The 21,502-nt window shown below is 40.9% G+C and overlaps 2 protein-coding genes across 3 annotated transcripts in view; one reads left to right on the top strand and one right to left on the bottom strand.

The window, feature by feature from the left end:
* Positions 1-13,439, top strand: part of LOC110977658 (transcription factor IIIB 90 kDa subunit-like) — a 61,249-nt gene extending 47,810 nt beyond the window's left edge. For both annotated transcript variants that reach the window (XM_022231955.2, XM_087148032.1), the window contains exons 15-18: positions 69-201; positions 725-864; positions 1,403-1,619; positions 10,448-13,439. In XM_022231955.2, the coding sequence (XP_022087647.2) occupies positions 69-201; positions 725-864; positions 1,403-1,619; positions 10,448-10,494 (537 nt within the window). In that variant the 3' untranslated portion in view covers positions 10,495-13,439. The remainder of the gene's footprint in view (positions 1-68; positions 202-724; positions 865-1,402; positions 1,620-10,447) is intronic.
* An 874-nt stretch (positions 13,440-14,313) lies between these two features.
* The window catches only part of LOC110977650 (cap-specific mRNA (nucleoside-2'-O-)-methyltransferase 1-like), a 29,717-nt gene continuing 22,528 nt past the window's right edge, over positions 14,314-21,502 (bottom strand). The window contains exon 20 of the mRNA XM_022231944.2: positions 14,314-21,431. Within this exon, the coding sequence (XP_022087636.2) occupies positions 21,296-21,431 (136 nt within the window). The 3' untranslated portion in view covers positions 14,314-21,295. The remainder of the gene's footprint in view (positions 21,432-21,502) is intronic.

The raw sequence follows: 21,502 nt of genomic DNA, 5'->3' as shown, positions 1-21,502 counted from the left end.
CTCATAAATTTAGGATGCTTTTGCCACATCACAGTCAATAAATACCGCCAACTTTTCTCTCGTTCCAGAGAAAAAAGCAAGTGCGTAAGCCGCCAATTCAGGCCAGCACAGCCGGGGAGGCTATTGAGAAACTCCTGAGAGAGAGGAAAATATCCAGTAAGATTAATTACGAGGTGCTGCGAGATCTGAACAGGACATCAGGTGAGGCATCTGAGCGCATGACCCTTGACCTCATTCAAGTATTTTCTAAAAAGTGGTAAAAGTTTCTCTTCAAGTAATGCTGTTTGTGTAAACCTGACAGTTAAGATATGGAGAACATGTACATGTGCATGTTATAGAAATATTCTATTGTGTCACAGGTGTGCAAGTTTTTCTCAGTCCAGATGATGTCCTTTTTACTTCCAAGTCATTAAAAATTAAAAACAGGAAACAGTACAAAGCCTTGTGCTGCTTGAAATTGTCAATATCATTTGAAACGATTTTATGATGAGTGACACACATATATTTGTACACCAGATTTCCTTAAGAAGTTGAGCACATCACATACATGTAGCCTTGAAAAGCCATTTAACGTATTACTGCAGAGGGGTTTGGTGTGGTTTTCTTCTATCTAAAGCGTGAACTCTGTATGTTGATCCAACCAAAGCCTTTTATTGCCTGCATTGTATTTGTTACAGTTGTTCCATGATACTCGTTGAATTCTCCCATTTCTTCACTGCTGCAGGTTACCAGCAGCAGGTACCGTCAACTCCCACCACGCCCACCGTGTCGGAGAGTCCCCTCAAGAAGACCTTGCCTGTGAGACCCACTGCCTCTGCTAACAAGAGGCCCAGGCCTCTCCTCGGTGCATCAGCAAGGAAAGAGGTAATGATGTCATCGTGGCGGGAGATTTGACAGGTGTTTTAATCCTGGAAGAATTATTCTCAACATTAGTGTCAGGCTCTCCAACCTCTGTGCTTTAAGCCACCATTGTCTACATTGATAAGCAGTTTGTTGCAGCCTGTTACCTTTTACCTGTTCCCTCTGATTGGACTTTCTAACATGGCATTGCAGTCAATAATATGTCTTCTTTGCTGAAGATTTAGAGCAGTGAGAAATGTACTTGCTGTCATGAAATAAGCATCAAGTATGTCAGAAGACAGCATTGCAAAACAGTTTAGGTACCAGAGATTGGGTTTGCTTCTCAGTTTTGCTTTGTTTTGATAGATGTGAAAGTAATACCCAAATAAAAGTACTTGAAGCTGTGTCTGTCTTGAGGTTTGAAGCAGAGTTGAAAGAATCAGGATTCATCAAAAATAGGAACTGATTAGTTTGAAAGTACAAAATGTATTCATCAAGATCAGTATAGACACCAAATCAGAACGAGACTTACAAAAAGCCCCTGGACTCTGAATATTTTCAGGTGTCTGCTGCCAAGCACCCCAAATTAGAGCTGGGAGTCCAACCCTTGAAATCCACCTCATCAAATGTAGTGGTAGAGTCTGGCCCAGTGGAGTATGCCACAGAAGATGGACCGCCCGATTCTATGGATGGGGGAGGAATGGAGGAGGAAGTAGGAGGGGAATACTACGAAGAAGAAACAACATTAAAAAGTGCTGCTCAGCTAATGGGCCATGGGGGTAAGTTACGTTACTGATTCTTCCCCAAAGTTCTCCAAATGAAAGAGTGCCAGTCTTGGCTCAAGACCATATTATGAATCGTAAATCTCTCCCCAAACCCCACGTGTCAAAGTTCACATCAGGGATGGTAGAGAGTCTGATATGATGTTTCAGGCCTGACAAGTCTTTTCCATTAGATTGGAACATTAGGAAACTCTGGCGTGCACATGTTAATTGGGTATGCGCATTCTGATGCTAATTGTCTGGGTAGCCACTCACATTGTCTTTACTGTCTGATTGTTATTTCAAAAACCCACATAGAGCTGTTTTCCAAGAACATTTGCGTCGTTTCCGTGAAGGAAGAGAAATTGGGATATTGTTATTTGAAAAAACTTGAAGTGAGATTTGTTAAGACCAATACGTCCACACACCAGCTCAGAGCGTGACTGACGTGAGCCTTGACTGGACTCTGAACATATCCACGTGCTGCTAGTCACCCCGAATTTGAGTTAGTAGTTTATCATTCTATCTGGTATTGTAAGTTTTCTGAAAAGCTTGGAAATACGCCTGTAAATTGATGCAGAAGGGCACTCAAGACACCACCAGCTGTGAGAATATCACCAAACGTTTTGGCAAAGAACTTTTAAGTTTTGCTGTAAAAAGCAGACATTTCATTCGAAGCTAGTGAGCTGGGCAGAAAAATTCTTTTTGTCACATTATTCCTGACAAAGACATTCCATACATGTTTGTACCTCTGGTATCGTATGGTTATGGATGTGGAGATGTGCTCATTATAATGTAGTATATACTGTTAGTATGTGTGTGTCATGTCAACAAAATACCTGATTACATGTTTCATGTGGTTGGCCATCTGACTGTTGTGTCATGAGTGTTACGCAAATGTTTCCTGTATGATTTTCAACTTGGTTGTTTGAAAAGACACCCATTCCAGTCATAAATCCTTCACCTGTTGGAGGATTTAGGGATTTTTAGCTTAAACCCTCCTATGCTGAAGTCACTCTTTGGGTCACTTGGTAAACACCTCAAAGAAGCACAGCTGTGTCGTGTTGTGCACTGCACCAACAGTCCCTCACAGGAATATCAGATTGCACTTTTGTGCTGCCCAATAACTGCGCTTTACTGTTTCATGTGCATAATTGTGCAGTAAACCAAATGCAGTGAAGAGGACTGCACAAAAGACCCTGGGTCATTTTGTGTTGGCAATCTACTGTGTACACACTGAACCTGAGCATGTTTGTGTTCCATGTAGAAAACACATGCACAAGAGTGGCTGTGGGCGCTTGTGCATATTTGTGCTGTAAAACCAAAGGGGGGTTAAGGAGATGTTCTCACAGCAACCACTTTTTTCCAAAAGCTACAAAAACATGTATTGCCCACCAGAATCTTGAAGACTTTTCCTTTTCTCCGAGTGAGAAGTTGGATCAGGGCACGTACGCCATGGTCATTAGAACATACTGCCGGGGAGCACTGGCCTGAATTCCAGTGGCCCAGATTTTCATGACCTCGATACCGCAGGTACCTGTCAACCAGCGAGATGCCAAACACTTCTGCTCTCTCCCCCTTTCTCTTTCTCTCTCTCTTCCGATGACATATCCACTGAGACAGTTTAATGAAAGCTACGCTGGCTCTCAAATGTTCTGTCCACTCAGTATCCGGATGTTAGCTCTTCTGGATTTCATCATTACGGGAACATATACTTCCCTTTGGTTGGTGGGGTGTTTGTGACAGGGTTCTGGATCCTGCCCGATGGCATCTTGTTAAATTCCCCCTCCCCCCAGCATTTTGGTGATTTTCTGTTCTTCCTGATTTTTTTATTTCCTCTCTTTTGCTCGCCTGTTCTACTTTTCAGCGGATATAGCGGATGTTCATGTTGATTTGATTCCCAACTTGTTTCTGGTTAATACCTGCTCTGACTTTCTGGACATACTAGTGTTGGATGTGTTTTTTGTTTTGTAAATGTCATGCCTAAGGTGACTCATGAAGAGAGAGAGAAAAAATAGCATCTGGCTGATTTTACATGGAGCTCAAACAAGGCTCAGTTCAAACAAGGCAATTTGATATTTTCAGTAGAAAAACTAAACAAGCAAAACAAGCCCTCCAACACTGTGCAAAGCCATGTACTCTCCAGAAGACATATAAATCACGTCTTCATTAACTGCTCACAGATATTGCGAATCATGTTGCAGACAGATGGGTAGACTCCTCTGGACATTATCCAGCCACTTGCAGTGGTTTGAGAGACAATTGAAAGCTTTAGCGAAGGTCTGTATGAACAGAACCACGTGGATGCTTTGGCATCAACTTGTTCATTTGCTCAGTTATATCAGCTTTGTTGAACACAATTTTGGATCAGTTTCCTTCCATGTTTGTGTAAAATCGCCCAGAGTCTTGTTGGGATTGGTACGGTCTTTTCCCCCAAGAGATTTTGAGAATACACATGATTGGTGAAGAAGTGTAAAAAGCCCTGTTGTTTAAAATGAAAAGCCATATGCCAGAGAAATTGGCAGAGTTTGCTTAACTTGACATTTCAGTTGCTACACCCGCACTGTATTCATAAACATGTTTGCCTTGAGGTATTTTTCTGTGAATGTCAGAACATAAATGTCAGTCGTCAGCTTTTCTTCCCCTTGTCCACAATCACTCTGTCCGTATTCAAGTTTGTGTTATCCGCACACCGTTGCCTTCTCCAAAGGGCATGTGAAATTTCTTGACATTTAAAAGTGAATCTTTGCAGCACACATGTGTGCCCAGTATGCCATCCCTATTTGCATTTCAAGTTTTTATTTATAACGTGTTCACAGATTTAGTCGATCCGTACACTTTATGTACATATACATGTATTCATTCCAATTGACATTACTGTATGCATTCATGGGCATAGTGGGTAGTTGTCGTAGTCCCACTGATATACATGTATTTAATTTCATTAATGTAGTTATTAATTACTATTTTTCATTATGACACTTTACATCCACTCATGAGTTCCAACAATCATACATGTAGCTGGTTGCTTAAGTTTGCTTTGAAGTTTTTTAAAAAGTTTGAATTTTAAGTTCTTAATAGGCCCAACCTAAAAATGGATTGAAATTTCTCCCCATGGTGAACCAGCTAATTGTTTTTAATGAGATGGGTCGTGCTGAGAAGATTTCTTGTACAACATGCATCAACACGTAAATCAAACATACATATAACAAGCAAAACATCTGCATAATTTCAAAATGCACGGAAATATGTTAAAAATTATAGTTTTCATGACCTTATTTCACTCCCTTAGCAAAAGCTAAACAACAACTGTCGGGTACCAAAAGTTGTCTGAAGAAATTCCCACAAATCGTGGCATCATCATCGCGGCGACTGTTTACTGTAATAGGCAAGGACTCGTCGAAATGTACGTAATGCAGTATCATTAGCGAGTACCATCATATCAGATTCAAGCAAAGATAATTCCAGCGTTGATGCTTTTTTTCGATCCTGACAGTGATCAGTTGTCATGTTTGTCTTATTCATTTGATGAAGAAAGCAACATTGAAGGAGCTGATGAGGCACAAGAAATATTGCCTCAGTGTTTGTCCCCAAAGGCTTGTGAGAAAATGCACCAACGTACTTAGGTTAGACTCGAACCCACGACCTCCTGCTTACTAGTGCAGATGGCTTTAACCACTCGACCACCGAGCTTGCCGGTGTTGGCTGGCTGGTTCAAGTCAGATGGAATAGCGGGTACCTGAACAACTATTTCCAAGGATGGAAGGATGGCAAGCTCGGTGGTCCCCAGTGCAAATCCATCCTTGGAAGAACACTGACAGGTAATTTTCCTGCACCATTATAAAAATAGTTTGTCTCTCTGAAGAGACATAACTGTCTTTTGTAACCAGCAAAACCAGGTGACGCTAAACGGGTTGACGTTGGGTTGGGATTTGTCTTTAAAGTCTACTAGGAAAGCTAGCCTTCCTTGTCTTTTACCTCTTTCGCCAGTTTGGTTCTTTTGTTGTGTGTTTCAGTGATATTGGGGGGTAGTTTTTTGTCCATAGCTAGGCTGGCCTACTTCGTCAGAATTGGTGTTCCATTCCGACATTTTTTCGCCGTGCACTACGAGTCACTTGCTTGGACCAATAAACTTTCTTGCCGGAACTACATGTATGCATTCTGGTCTGGAAAGTCAAGTCTGCCCTATGATGCCACATTTTTGCCAAGATTTGTCAGCCGCCCTCATTGACAGATTGAGAGCCCCAGCGGAGACTGAAAAAAGCACTCAGAAAATGCCAAGTTTTGCTGATTTAATGACATAAAAGATGGGCTAATCCAACTTACTATTTATAAGACAGTTGAAAACTATCATGTAACGTCAATTTAACCCAACATGTACATGGCCCATCCCCTTTAAAGGTTTTTCAGCTCTGGTTCCTCTTTTTGTGTGGATTAGTTTTTCTTTTCTTTGTTTCCTTAAAGTAACTAATATCAGTGCTCTTAAACCACCCACTTCCTGTGTGCGTAGCTCAAAACTGTTCCTTTAGTTATTTTTTCCTAATGGTCCACTGAATGACCGCCAGCCTGGAGTATGACCGCCGGCCTGGAGTATGACCATCAGAGAGGGTAAAGAGTATTGCTACATGTAGTTGAATGCTGTGTAACATGCATATGCTTGCCATCCAACATTGACATTAAAGCCATCTCTTCCAACAACCATTACTTTGCTCTGTAAGTTATTTGAAATTAGAAACGCGTAGATCGCCTTGGTAATATTTGCATGTACTCCATGGTCTGACTTTTTGGGGTAACATGCTGCAAGTGATGTTCTCCAGGCTCTGCAATAATCACAGTGGTCTTCTGTGACTGACCTTGATTGGGCAGACTTTGTTACCAACCTTATTTTGAGAAAGAGTTGCATCTCTTTTTCTGTCAACTTAAAAATTACTGATTTTTTCCTTCCAATCAGACTTTCAACATCGCAGATGTTTCCTTTCCCTTGCCAGTTTGTGGTGATCAGTTATTGCCATCTTTGGATACAGTGTTGAAACCAGTGAATGCTGCAGTAAGTTTGCAGCAGCTGCTCCAGCTCTGTTACTGAGTCCATACCCGTCACAAAATTGGGCTAGTTTTGGCAGAGGAATTGTGTTTATTCATTTTTTCACACAATGGTAGGGCTCAAATTACTGCTCTCTGTCTCGGCTGCCTCATTCCTTGGTGAAGATGAAAAGCCTGTTTGATATGACGTAGATGGCATGCTCTCAGCTGATATTTCCTCTCTTCAGTCCTCTTTGTTTCATACTATGATATTTTGTCAACTGTTGGAACCTTGTTTTTGCGACAATCGTAGTTTTTTGGACAAACGTACAGTCGGTTTACAGCTGTCTCTGTAATGGATTGTGGTACAGTTGTCTGTAATCTAAAAGATGGAAAGCTTCACATTTACACGTGCAGATATCCAGAAAGTTTTAAAGACTTGGCTCACACTCCTTGAATCTCTTAATTTTAGACCTGACAGCATCAGACATATATGGCTAAATTTTACTCCTTGTTCGTACCAGTTCCCAATATTCTTTGCAACTGCATTGGATGTTTTCAAAGAGGCACACTGCCCAATCGCGATCAATTCAGTTGCCACTTGAGTATAAATCTAAAAATTTCTCTGTCAGGAACATTTCAGTTCATCAAAGCTCAGTTTTTGTTCACTTGAACTCAGTACTCTAGTCTACAAAAATAACAAATAAAAATACAGATAAATAAATAAGAGTTTTTAGTAGGCTAGATCCAGTTCTTTTCGCCAATGGAGCCATCATGAGAATACAACCAGTAATAATTACTGTACAGTCTATTTAGTTGATAAAGAGCACATTGTGTATAAATTGCATATACCGATTTGCTCTTGTGTAACCTTGCATGTACTGCTAAAGGCCCTATGTCCAGGCTACTGGCCACAAAATACATGTATCTCTGGTATAAGATCAGTCTTACCAGGACTCTTTGGGCTTAGTTTGGTATAAGATCAACCTTAGCAGGACCCTGTGGGCTTATTTTGGTATAAAGACCAACCTTAGCAGGACCCTGTGGGCTTATTTTGGTATAAAGACCAACCTTAGCAGGACTCTGTGGGCTTATTTTGGTGTAAAGATCAACCTTAGCAGGACCCTGTGGACTTATTTGGTATAAAGACCAACCTTAGCAAGACCCTGTGGGCTTATTTTGGTATAAAGACCAACCTTAGCAGGACTCTGTGGGCTTATTTTGGTATAAAGATCAACCTTAGCAGGACCCTGTGGGCTTATTTTGGTATAAAGACCAACCTTAGCAGGACCCTGTGGGCTTATTTTGGTGTAAAGATCAACCTGAGCAGGACCCTGTGGGCTTATTTTGGTATAAAGACCAACCTTAGCAGGACTCTGTGGGCTTATTTTGGTATAAAAATCAACCTTAGCAGGACTCTGTGGGCTTATTTTGGTGTAAAGATCAACCTTAGCAGGACCCTGTGGGCTTATTTTGGTATAAAGGCCAACCTTAGCAGGACTCTGTGGGCTTATTTTGGTATAAAGGCCAACCTTAGCAGGACTCTGTGGGCTTATTTTGGTATAAAGATCAACCTTAGCAGGACCCTGTGGGCTTATTTTGGTATAAAGACCAACCTTAGCAGGACCCTGTGGGTTTATTTTGGTATAAAGGCCAACCTTAGCAGGACTCTGTGGGCTTATTTTGGTATAAAGATCAACCTTAGCAGGACCCTGTGGGCTTATTTTGGTATAAAGACCAACCTTAGCAGGACCCTGTGGGCTTATTTTGGTATAAAAATCAACCTTAGCAGGACTCTGTGGACTTATTTTGGTATAAAGATCAACCTTAGCAGGACTCTGTGGGCTTATTTATTGAAAGGAGGGCTAGTACTTGTCCATATACTTTGAACAAAACACACAGACTCTATATGTACAAAGTACCCAAGACACAACACTTGAATTTGACCCACCTCTTTGGAAATCAGGCCTGGAGACCAAAATATTGGTTGGCAGATTTTCATACGTCAGTTAGTAAATGACAGATAAGATATCTTACACCTATTCCAAAAACCGAGAAAAAGTATACAGTCTGATCAAAATGCAATAAAGTGCAACTCACCATGACTCAGCACTTTTTAAGAGAAATTTCATTCCATTTTTAGGTTGGGTTTTTGGAAATTTTTTTCAATACGGTAAGTCTTAAATATATTGCCAGAACATCATTTTAGCCTATTCAGAACTTAAAATTCAGCCTTTTTTTGAAATTCACTACACCTTTTTGCTTAGCATTCTCTATTTAATTATGGTGTTTCATTACAAATCAAGGTTGAATTGCACACGATCTTACAAAATAACAAGAACTGATAAAAAGAAGCATGTTAAATTCAGTGACATGAACTTGTTAAAACCATTAAAGACATACAGTTTAAAAAGAAAAAAATGGCTAAAATTTGTTGGGTACAAGAAGCTGCATCTCCTGAACAAAGCCACAATACCAACTAAAGCTATTAATCTAGAGCCTAATGAGGGATTGAATCCTAGGACCAGTTTTATACCTCTCTGTTCTGCACATAAATTAGTTTAAATGGGTAAGGATTTCCTAGCCTCACAAATACTGAATTATTTGATGGTAACAAGTGACAATATTGGGAAGATTTAGCGAGTGATTGAGCAAATTTGAAGCAAAGTCTATTTCTTCTGTTACAGAGTGTTTCAAGTTGGGTAATATTTCGGGGAGGTTACCAAAAATCAATCTCTGTAGCAAGCTTCACAAGTAAATGGTGTTGGCATAAGACCTGAAATTTTCCAGTAGGGTCTTTTTTGCTCATAGGAAGGCTCCAATTTTACAGCTTTCTACGTCTTTCTGCAGAAACCTCTATGTTAGCAGCAATGCCATTTTGCATATAGATTACATGTGCAGCTCCAGACTTACAGGTTTAGCACCATATTTCTGTGTGAAGGGCCTGAATATAGAATGGTGATTACAAAGGCAGAATTCCTTGATCAGTAGACAACATTTGTCCTGATCTGTGGTATTGTAAGCACGCTTGTATGAAAAGTGCTCAGCACTCAGGAGACCTACATATGCATGTACCAACTAACAAATTTCAGAATGCTTATGACTGGTATGCCAATGAATGGATCTACATTTAGCTATCGCTGCATTAGATAGGTATACATGTAGGTACAGTACATGATAAAAGGATTCTATACAGTACATGTAGCAAGGTTGTACGTTGAGTGGTTCTGCACTTGGAAAAAAAAGGGTTGTGGGTTCACATCCCATCAGAATATGCCCACTATGCGACTTTTATAACTGGCTGTCAGAAAGCACTGTGCATAGAAGCAATAACAGTTTATTTCGGGTTCAATGGGTAAATGCCCATTTTGCGCCAATTAAAATTCCAACTTCCATCCTTAGCTTGTCTTTTTTTTTTTTTTTGGCTTTGATTTGATTGATGAAAGTATGCCAGAAACACATGAACCTTTGAGCATTTCAAACTTCCAAGATTCGCTAAACTGTTGACATGACGCAACCCAGTTACAGCCCCAAGGTGTAGGAATTTCAAAAGAAAAATAACAGTGGAGCCACCAAAGATTGATGTGTTTTTATGTTACCGGAACCTGGAGGCTACGTCAACACTTGTCAGGAGTTGGCACATTCATCTGTCGCCCACTGTTTATTTGTGAATGTTTCATTTCGTCACGCCAGACTGCCAATGAAGTTGTATAGATAATCGCTTGGAGCCCAATGTATACTTAATGTGCCTTACTGACAGCATGATGGATTCTTTCCTTTGTTTTTTCGTTTATTTTTCCTTTTGTATTTTTTCCCCCAATGCACAGGTATGGAGGACTACCAAGACGGCTTTGACATTGATGACTTGGAGTAGTGGGTCTTCCAGACGCAGGAATATATTTATTGGCGTGGCTTCGTCCTTTGATGTTAGGGGAGGGAAAAAGTTCAGGTGCAGTTGTGTGTTTATTGTTGATCTTGGCTGAAGTAAACTAAGTGCCAGCCATTGGAATAGAGGGGAATTTCAGAGGTGATGGTGTTGACATCTTAAGACTGTGTGCCCTGGTTTGGGGGAATTGGTCTCTTGGGCCTGAGAGGCAATAACCTGTTCAGGTATACATGTCAAGGCCACAGGCTGCATGGACAAATGCCCGCTCAGTGCTAACAAGAGAAGAAGAGTTGACCTCCAATGTTCAGCACGGCTAATACCCAGAGGCCATGCGAAGATGCTACCTGTTTGTGTGAAGTCAGATGAAAATTGGGCATACCGGTGTCCCCACACAGTACACCAACTCATATGGGTAGGCGTGGCAGTGCTGTTTTAGCCTAGTGGCTGAGAAGTCCCAGATTATACCCTCACCCAGCTCCCCTCAAAGTCTGTCAAACAGTATACTGAAATCGGTGAACGTCGGACTGGTAAAGTGTCAGGCTACCGCATATATAAACATACACACCTTTGCTGGTGGTTTTATGTGTCGGCTTGTTCAAGATGAAAATTAAGCAGGTGCACATTGTTATCTATGACCGAGAAAGAAGGAAAACAAAATGGAATTGGATTTATTTATTTATGTTGACTTGATATTGTATTCAATTTACAATCTTTAATTGTATTTTGTGTGATGTTATTAGTGAAAGATCGTGAAAATCTAAAGTATGTTTTTCAAATCAGAAAAGTTACCTAGATTTGACAATTCATAACCTCTTCTTTTAGAAATGACCTCTTGTCAATCATATATCCAAAGTCAGTCTGAAATCGTAAGACCTTCAATTTCCCATATCGACGTGAGTCTCAAGTGCCATTTTCACTCCTGCAGTCAGAGAAAGGTTCTTTGCATGGAAACATGCATGTCAATAGTCATCCCAATGAATGCAGTTACATGTAGCACATCAGTCAAAACAATGCAAGTTCCTGTACACATGGATTGCCAGCAGGCAAGATTAAATAAGAGGCCTGTAATTCCAGTGCAGGTCTGACAATTTGAGAATCATCTTGGTACATGTAGGTTGGGTCACAAGTGCATCCAGACTGTGTACAAACCAAGTGAGACTGGTCTTTGACTGAATGCACATAGATGTACATACACAGCATTCAGTGTAGTTGTTTGACAGCAGTGGTATAACTATGTTAGGGGAGGGGCATGGATGGAACAGATCCCCTTGCTCAAGGCCAGTGCCCTCCCTGTGCCCCATCCCTCTATCTTAGTGTTTTAGCTGGAACTGAGCTTATTGAGTGTCGCTCTCCAGAAATTCACCCCCTCCCCCAAAGTGCCAGCCTGTTAAATGTACATGTACATGTACCCTGGTTATGCAACTGTAGAATTTTGGTTTCATATATTCTTTGTGGGAAAATTGGTGCGTGTTTATTTGAATTTTTCAAGCAAGAAAGTTTGGAGTTTTCCCATGCAAGAAACCACTCACTCGCCTAACAAAAGGAAAAGCCATTTGTAGTTGTTTGTGACAGCTTTACTACGTATAGTTGGCTGGACAGCTACCATAGGGCTGAAGCACGTTTGTATTGCTGATCGGTGGCCATAATTTACACAGTTGCAACTGGAACATCTAAGGTTTTTTTAATGTCAAAACATAATCAAATTTTGGAAAACAGCCCTAGCTGGTGTGAATTTCCCTCACTGCCTGCAGCCTATTAATCCAGTGTATCATCAAATCTGATGCCTCTGAAATGTGCAGTCACTCGACAGAGACACACGGAACCAAGGCTGGGAAGAGACCAGGAAAGAAGAAAAAAATTAGAGCCTCGTGGAAAGAAGGCCCGAGAGGTGATATGTGCAAATCACATAGAGAAGATAGGTTATAAGATGAGTCACCTGACGTTGTGTGTGATGCCCTACTTGGAAAGGGGAGCTTAATCATAACTGATTGCATACAGATAGGATTACATGAAACGACTCGTGACTGGGAACGATCAGTGGTCAGGCTTGGCTGTCTGCGTATGTTAGCACTGTGTCATTATGATGGCGTACATTGGCCGTCTGGAGGCTGGCTTGTCATTTTGGGCCCGAGACATGAGACTTCTACTGCCAGCCGTCGGCATGGCATGAGGGGGGGAGGGGGGGGAGAATATGCTGACAGGTGGGATTGTGTAGCCCCTTACTGACGAGGGTGAAAGACCTACCATTGCTTGCACTCCAAGCTTTTTGCGCAGATGTGGGTTAATGAATGTAGGGAGCCAGCTAGCTGTCTGTGTATGAAGAGAAAGCCATGGCGAGTGTGTACCCTGGATGGGTCTAGCCGGTTACCGACCTCCCATCCGAACTTTTTCCCCGTTTGCTTTCAGCGTTTGGTTGTGCCATCGTCCGCAAGGGAAATAACTCAAAGAGTTTTTTTAACCCCTTTGCGATTATTTCAAGAGCACAAACTTGAAAACAGTTTGGGTGAACATGACTGGCTTTGAGATGGTGTCACTCACCTGATGTAGATCACCATTTGTGTCAGGCATCCGTGTCAGTCCTTAACCCTCAAAGACTATAAGTCATGTAAACATGCCACCCCTGAATGGCCGAAAGCCAGGTTTGAAAGGCTGATGTCAATGGGGATATAAAAAGGATTAAAATGGCCAACTTGCTGTTTCGGTTTCAAAAAACAATTCCTTTTTTCCCCAGGTTTGTCACATAGAAAGGAAGTGTCGAGAGCCTGAACAGCAACAAAACTAATTGAAAAAATGTTCCCTATGTTCCCTGTCTGAAATTGCGAGGGAAAATGTACAGTGTACATAATTAGGCTAGCTGTTTGCAGGGGGAAAATGATCTGTAAATATTGTACAAACACTTGTAATAAAGTGGTATGTGAACACCATGACAACAAGCAGTTGGTGTGTTTGTAGGTTTTCTTTTTGGTAAAAGAGTTGTATGAAGGAGCGGCCCCTCCCTAATGTAGCCTGTTATCCGTCATGACAAAGCTAGCACATAGTTTGAAATTTTAATTTCTCAGCATGATGAAGCACAGCCAAGTCTTGACTGGTGGTCTTTTTTATAGATGAACCTTGTACTGGGTCCCGCTCTGCATAGACCAGTTAAGATTTGCTCCATCAAATATCTGTAAAATCTATTCTCATTTATTGACCTCAACACAACAGGGGATTTTTAAGTGCACTTTTGTCAAATAACTACTTTTATAAACTTGCAAATGATACCTGTATTGCCTGTACACTAACTGATTTCTACTACCCCAGTGGTTACAGGATATATCAATGAAAATGAAAAGCACTTCTCCAGAATCAAGACATGAAAATATCTCAATTTCTGGAAAAGTCAGGCCATATCACCCACATATTATCCCTGGCAATTCACCCTGCCCAAACCCCCCTTCAGTCATTAACCATGCTCGATGGCCAGTATGATTCACAGACATGAATGCCATTCTGTCTAACATGAACTCAGAGGATGTTTGCAGAAACAACTGTGCTGTAGTGATTAATGCCTTCAACGTGGCCACCCCTGTGCATCCAATTCTGCAGATTTCTTAAATTTTTTAAAATTAATTTCAATCAATTTTTTTTACTTGTACTGTCAGCCATGCCTTCCAAACAAGCCAGTTTCTTAACCTTTTCCTCTTCCACTCTTATTTCTTGTGAACAAAATCGACGGCACAGAATGCGACTTGAGATCCTGGCTGATGTAACACAAACCATACAGCATATCGACATCCTTGAATAAAATAACCTCACAGGACAGCGGTGTGGATTGGAAATCATACTGCATTTTGCTGTATTTGAGTTGCGATTTCATCTTTGTAACTACATGTATGTCATTACATCTTTCAAAACTATTTACACTTTATACAGATAACAATATCCACAGGCAGCATTGGGATTACAGTTTAGAATGCATAAACAAAATTTAGGCCAGTCTTTGTATAGTTTGTACCCTAAATACTGCATGCATGTACATCCCTCAAACAGGGCCGATTCCATGAAGTTGCTGCAATCAGCATGAAAACTACAAAACTTTCATCAACAAGAAGCTGATATCCGGCTGTTTTTTACAGCTCCATGAAAGTGAGCCTAGGTTACCATCTGTTGCATACTGCAGGGAAGTACCTAAACCACTTCGACCTGTGAAAAATATTTCTAAAAATATGAAGAACTGGGCTATGCGAGAAAATGAACCAAATAGTCAACCGTATAAAAAATTGAACACTGGAAAACTTGTATTACATGTAAATACTAACAATGTACCAGCATAACCTTCATACAGACTACAATCCATGAACACGTCCATTTCATTTTAAAATTAGGCTTTTGACATTTTTGGGGGGAATTTGACATGTTTTAGTTTGTATCCCGCTGCATGAAATTTCACTGAAATGGAAAGAATGGATTGAAAACATGAAATTAACATTCATTATGATGTTCAATTAATACACTGTTTTGTGTGTGTGCACGAGATTTGAATGAGGCTTCAACCGTAACACTTCAATAGCGCTTCTGGGAACAGGAATTATGATAAGAAGCTTGTGTTTGTTTCTCTAGAGTCGGACTTGTTCTTATTATATTTAGCGTGTTTATATGGTCACGTTTAATGGTCCATTTGCATGCACACATTTGAAGCAAGATATGAGACGGAGAGAATCCCTGTTTTGTGTCGGTCACTGTTTCACCGGAATCCCAGGAATTCTTTTCAGACATCTAGGGGGGATGTGTTAGGTTACAATAGTCTAGAGTGTCTATAGGGTTTGGACATGTAGGGGGGTACCCTTCCATCCCGTATCTTGCCGGCTATACGTGCACTCATGATAACAGAAATATGTAGGATATGACTGTACATGGGAATGCTCGGCTAGCATTTTAAACAAAACTAAACACACAAATTGATTTTAACTTCATCCTTTAACTGTAACTTGTTTCTGTCAATTTTTTTTTGGTTTTATTAGCCTGTTCAAGAGATCTGATTTGGCCCACTGCTAAAACACAGGGTTAAGGGATCCCAGGAGTCGCCAACAACTCCTGATTTGTTTAACTTTCCTGCTAGAAATCTTAACATCTGATTTTGCATACACATGACCAAAAAACTGAAATGAAATATACATGTAAAGTGAAGGTCTACACGTTGGTTGAAGGTTAATACAGGTTGTAAACTTTGCCAGAGGGTGGACTGAAATTCACTTTTGAAAAAAAATGTTCAGGAGCCAATTTGATAACTGTGATATGTTTGATTGGTAACATGATTCGAGGTTTACGAATTATTGAGTAAACATGATTAACATACTTGTGGCATGGCAATCCATGTCAACCTTGGATTACTTGTACCAACTACTTGAAAACTTCAAAATAACGTGCTTTGGAAGCTAACTTTGCATACTGAATTAGCGCAAAAAACTACTTGTACAGGCTACTTGAAACTGTGCAAAATAACATGCTTTGGAAGCAAACTTTGCATGCTTAATCGATGCAAGAAAAAAAATAATAAATACAAACACAATGGCATTCGTGCTACAAACAAAAACTATGGCATGTTAACAATTCAGCGGTTGAATTAAAATACACATCTTTGTCACAGAAGCAATTAAACATCTGGGTATTAAAACAACTCTACGGGTGGAATTCAGTCCTGTACATTGGAAAAACATACCAGGTACTATTAAAATCCTAATACAATGAAGTCTTAGTTTGAAATGCATACTTGATATCTGGCGTGACAGAGGCATGTGTTTGGGAACATTTCCCCTAAGGTATTGCCTTTCTAAATTGTACCCCTAAATGGTCCTTGGTGATACAGCTTAAGAAACACTCCTGGACAAAATTGTTGGGATACTTGGCAATAGCCATAAGCCCTACAGCCCTCCTCCCACTCCCCCGGTCAATGTTGTCGTGTCCAGCTGGAGTGCAGACCGCGCGAACAGACCCAACATTCTGGGGGGTTGGAGGCCCGACGAGATTTGTCCAGGATTGTAGCTGTAAACAGGGTTATATGTATTAAAAGTGCCATATTGTCAATGCGTTACCGATTTTTATCAAGTTTTTTTGTCAGCTGAGAATTGAAATAATTCCACTTCCATCAACTTTTATCAGACTTCCACCATGAATAAGAAACTTACAGATTGGATTGGGCAATTAAAAGCATCTTTCTGAAGTATTACAGTGAAGCGAGTATTTTTGGACTAAATAATGCCGACGTGAATTCGCAGTGCACTGCATTATGTGACAATAATGGAGAAGAGAATAGAAAAAGGAACAAGGAAGTATCTGTATTTGACGTAATCTCTGGCTGAGGACAGCTTTTCATTGTAAATCTGGTGAGAAGATGCTCAGGGTCTTAGAGCTGGTTCTACTTGGGACTTTCAAAAGCCCACATTCATAATGTTCAGTAGAGCATGTGGAGCCCTGGCTTTTAATATCAGATGCAGCCTCACTTGTAGCAATGGCTCAGCAGGGACCTAATCACAAAGTTAGCACACTAATCCCCTTGGCTCCTTTTTCCGGCAGGGCAGGAGACAAAAACCACTCTGCCGTCAGAAAAACAAGAAACTCAATAAAACAGTACAGCAGTTACACATGTATTTGGTCATGATTGTGGTTATAATGGAAACTCGAAAGGTTGTTGACTCACGAATGGAGGATAGAATAATAAGACTCTGACGCCAGGCCTTTAATTTGTCTACCACATTAATGGTCTGGTCTGTCAGACCTTAATGTGCCGTCTTCCGTGCACCATCAAATGAGTCACAATGCTTTCCTACTCTCCTGAATTGGTTTTCTGTGAAATTAGTTCATCTTGCTGGGTAGGGGGTCTGATGGTGGCATTTAGAGAGGGTGCATTGGGGGTCTAATTTGTGGGCAAATGTAAGTCACTGGAATATGTACACACTGAAAACAGGCATGAGTGAACACAACCCGGACAAAGTGGCGATGCTTTTGGGTAAAAAAGGGGTCAGATTTCAAAAGCAGTCGGTCCTGAACTGCTGTAGTTTACCAGCAGCCAAGTGGACATGTCTGCATGAATTACCTCGTGAGTTTTTATGACTTGAGTCAATGACTCCCCTCGAGTCTGACAACTCGACTCCCGATGGGTAAATGACTCCACACAAGTCACTGCGAGCAAATGACTCAAGTTCCTCATTAGAAGACCGGACTCGAGTGAAAGTTGATAAGACTCAAGTCCCAAAAATTTCTTTCTGTCGTTTTTATTCATTGTATTGTGTTCAAATCCTGTGACTCAAATGACTAGAGCTGAATACTTGACTCAACATTTTTACCCAATGACTTGACTCAAGTCACATTGCAATGAATCGACTTGAGTCACTGTGTTACAATGAATCGACTTGAGTCACTGTGTTACAATGAATCGACTTGAGTCACTGTGTTACAATGAATCGACTTGAGTCACTGTGTTACAATGAATCGACTTGAGTCACTGTGTTACAATGAATCGACTTGAGTCACTGTTACAATGAATCGACTTGAGTCACTGTGTTACAATGAATCGACTTGAGTCACTGTGTTACAATGAATCGACTTGAGTCACTGTGTTACAATGAATCGACTTGAGTCGCTGTATTACAATGGCTCGATTTGAGTCACTGTGTTACAATGAATCGACTTGAGTCACAAAAATGAGTAACTCGTTACAACTCTGGATTATCTCACCCCTACCATATATAACGGTACCATCACCAGCAATTACTTGCCTATGATGCATTGCGGTGACAACAAACTGAAAGGTAATGTATCCCAGCCTTGAAGAACTGGTCTGAGTGTACAGTACTACCAGAACTCACTTTAAAAGTAACTTGTGGAAATGTTAAGTTTTCTAGCATGATGCCCATGACTTACAATGTGACCTACAAAAAGTGATTATCTTTATAACAAAGAAGAAATTGACATCCACAGCAACTTGGTTACTGAATCAAAAGTGGCACACAAAAGCACTCTCCACCAAGCAAAAATGACCCATGAATGGACAACATTTTAAACAACCAATGACAAACTGAACACCTGTTTTGTCAAAATGATGGGCATGAGTGGTTTCCATATAGGGATGCCATCCTCAATGACTATGCATACACATTATTGAAAAGCAATGATTGTGACTTATTTCGTCCTGTGACATTGATTTCTGCTTAGGGCTCATTCTGTTACAATCACTTGCTTTTGGGCATGTGATTAGTAAGGGGTATTGCAGCATATCTGTGTACAAAAATTGTTTATTCTATGGAGTGAATTTTTATGTGTGGCCTTTGACAGAAGCGAGTTGAAGTGGCAAGTTTCTTTTGCTGTCTTGTGTATACTACACCATAGAAAAAGGCGTAATGGAACAAGTGAAATTTTAACGTCAAATATGATACATGATCACTTCTCCATCTTTTTTTTGGGGGGGGGAGGGAGTTGTGAACCAACATGGAATAGAAAAGTAATAGAAAAGCGGACAATTTCAGCGTTAATGCAAATTGACGGCCGGAGGCACAAAAATGAAACTGTCTTGTATGCCATTTTGCAGTACACTCAGAAATTATTATACAAGGAAACTGCTGTAGGAAGCCTGACATTTGGGAAGTGAAGTTTGCCACACGTGGGCAGCTTGGCAATTTCTGATGCAGAACAGTGCCTGTAGACTTGCAATCACAACCATCCTCAAAACCCTGAAATCTCTTCTTTTTATTGTGATTTAAATTTTCCAGGACTAAAAATAGTCCAAAAAGAGGTTGCAGGGTCATTTTTCCCTCAGAGCTGTGGACAAGATTACTATAATGCCGGCTTCAAGCAGAAGTTTGAAATGTTTGAAAAAAAAAATGAGGTGGAGAAACAGCCCCATCGTCAGTATGTGTGTTCTTAGATATAGCTAACTGATTTGACGTCCTTCATGCATATGTATGATGTACAATATATTCTGCAGACTACAACCATGTACACAATGTTTATGTTCAATTTTCAGAAATTGACACCCCCAAATGGCAAGATTTTACAGAGGGAGCTTCATTTCAATACAGCACTGATGCACAAGACTCGGCAACTCGCAACCATTTGTCATGCGGGGAAAACATGCAAGTCAAACATTCAGAGCACCGCTTTATCATCAAGTGTGACCAATTCAGCTTAGCGGTGTTAAGTGGAAGTTGAGTGATGACCTTCTAAGCTGAAAAATTAACATAAAGGATATCACTCCCTCTGATGTAAGTCAGTCATGGTGTACACCGTCAAATGGGGAGAGTTATCACAGACAACTTGCAGTGAATGAAATCTGTGTACTTCTCGCATGGCCAATTTACACAAAATGTACAAATGTGGACAAAATATTGGTATCCATATTATTAAATGAAAGTATCTTTCCGATTTAAAAGCTGAGATTACAGATGTCAACAGAAATTTGTTTAAATGTAGTTAAGATGAATTTGTCTCCATCAAAATCAGGTTCCAGAGAGTTTGACAGTCTGCAACTTTAAGTTTGTTTTGTCCACCACAGCTAATGACTTCCAGGCATATAAGTTTGCCATTCGAAAAAAATGGACCTGTGGATTTTTACAAGGATTGGGAAAAAATCAGTGGGTGTTGCCCACAGCTGGGCTTTTGATGAATGAAAGTTCCTTAATTCTCTCTCAAATCGGCTGGCAACGGCTGGTAATACATGATTCACAAATCTGAGAGAAACACCCTGTTGAGAACTGAGTCTAGGACATTTGGTTTGTACCTCTCTTGGTGTGACAGCTGGGATGGCTGTTGACACGTGCACTACCCACAGCATCCAGCATGAACAGCCAGGTCACAGCAGTGATGTACTACGACCTGTCTGCCCCAAGTGGAACCAAAAGAGGGCGCAATTTCCTTGGTAATCTTGGCTCCTTTGTTGGGAACTTGATTTATGAACGTACTTCTTATTTATTTAATGCATGTTATACCGGAGGATGTGCACTGATTGATTCCTATTCTATTTCACGTGCCCCTGTGTATCAATAATACTGCGGTAGAAACCAGGTAGAGGACAGGATATTAACTAGCCATCTCCAAAATGACCTTTCAGAGCTATGGCTACGTCTATCATTGTTAGCGTGTCCCTGCATATTTCCAATGGAGCCTAGACCTAGCTCTAGACAACAGAGTGGGATGTAGCCACTGAACACTCCCCACCAACACGGCTCTCTTCAACCCATGGAGGTTGCTTCTGCTCAAGACAGATTCTGAACACTCCACTTTTCACTAGAAAGCGATGTTCATTCAATCAACAATGTGTTACATTGCGTCCTTGGTGATTTCCCCTACTACAGATCTACTGCTTATGATTAATCCCTTCGCTACGGAGGACTGCTACTACAGCACCTTTGTGTGAGCATTAGTGCCTACCACACATACAGTCTATTCACCATGCAGCTACTGGTTCAATGGGCCTTGCTGCTGGACAAAGCCCTCCATTCAGGGCATACCACAGCCCAGCAGTCGCGGTCAAAATCATCCCGTCGTGAAGGGGTTAATGAGTTCCTTTCTATTGCTCTTGTTGACAGGCCACAGCATAGGACATTTCTTGAAGAGGCATTTGTAGACTCACACAGCATCCACAGAGAGCTACTCCCGAGAGATGATTACTGCTCTCCTGCGGATTCCTATCTGCTTCGTAAATTTGGGTTTCCATTGGGCCAGTCTCAAATGGATCCTTAAGAGATTTCTCCTACCTACCAGGGGCCCGCGTTGTAACCGGTGATTGTCAGGCAGCTGATGTGAGAGCTCCTTATGTTCATACCATGCGTTGCCTGTTCACCAGATCCAGCACGTCGTCTTTGGAGAGTTTCTCTTGGTCATATTGCATCTGGCGTTCATGGATTTGAACTCCCTCTTCCCACACCCACTGAAGTCGATTCAGATGGCAAGCTCTGAAAGATAAACAGAAAGAAAAACATTCAAGCAGCAGCCAAACACATGCACACAGTTGAAAGCACTCTCT

The sequence above is a fragment of the Acanthaster planci genome, linkage group LG01, assembly GCF_054643075.1.
Source record: "Acanthaster planci isolate LZ-2023a linkage group LG01, COTS_SCS, whole genome shotgun sequence".
NCBI classification, from domain to species: Eukaryota; Metazoa; Echinodermata; class Asteroidea; order Valvatida; family Acanthasteridae; genus Acanthaster; species Acanthaster planci.
The sequence above is the reverse complement of the archived record's forward strand: the minus strand, read 5'-3'. Positions and strand labels throughout refer to the sequence as shown.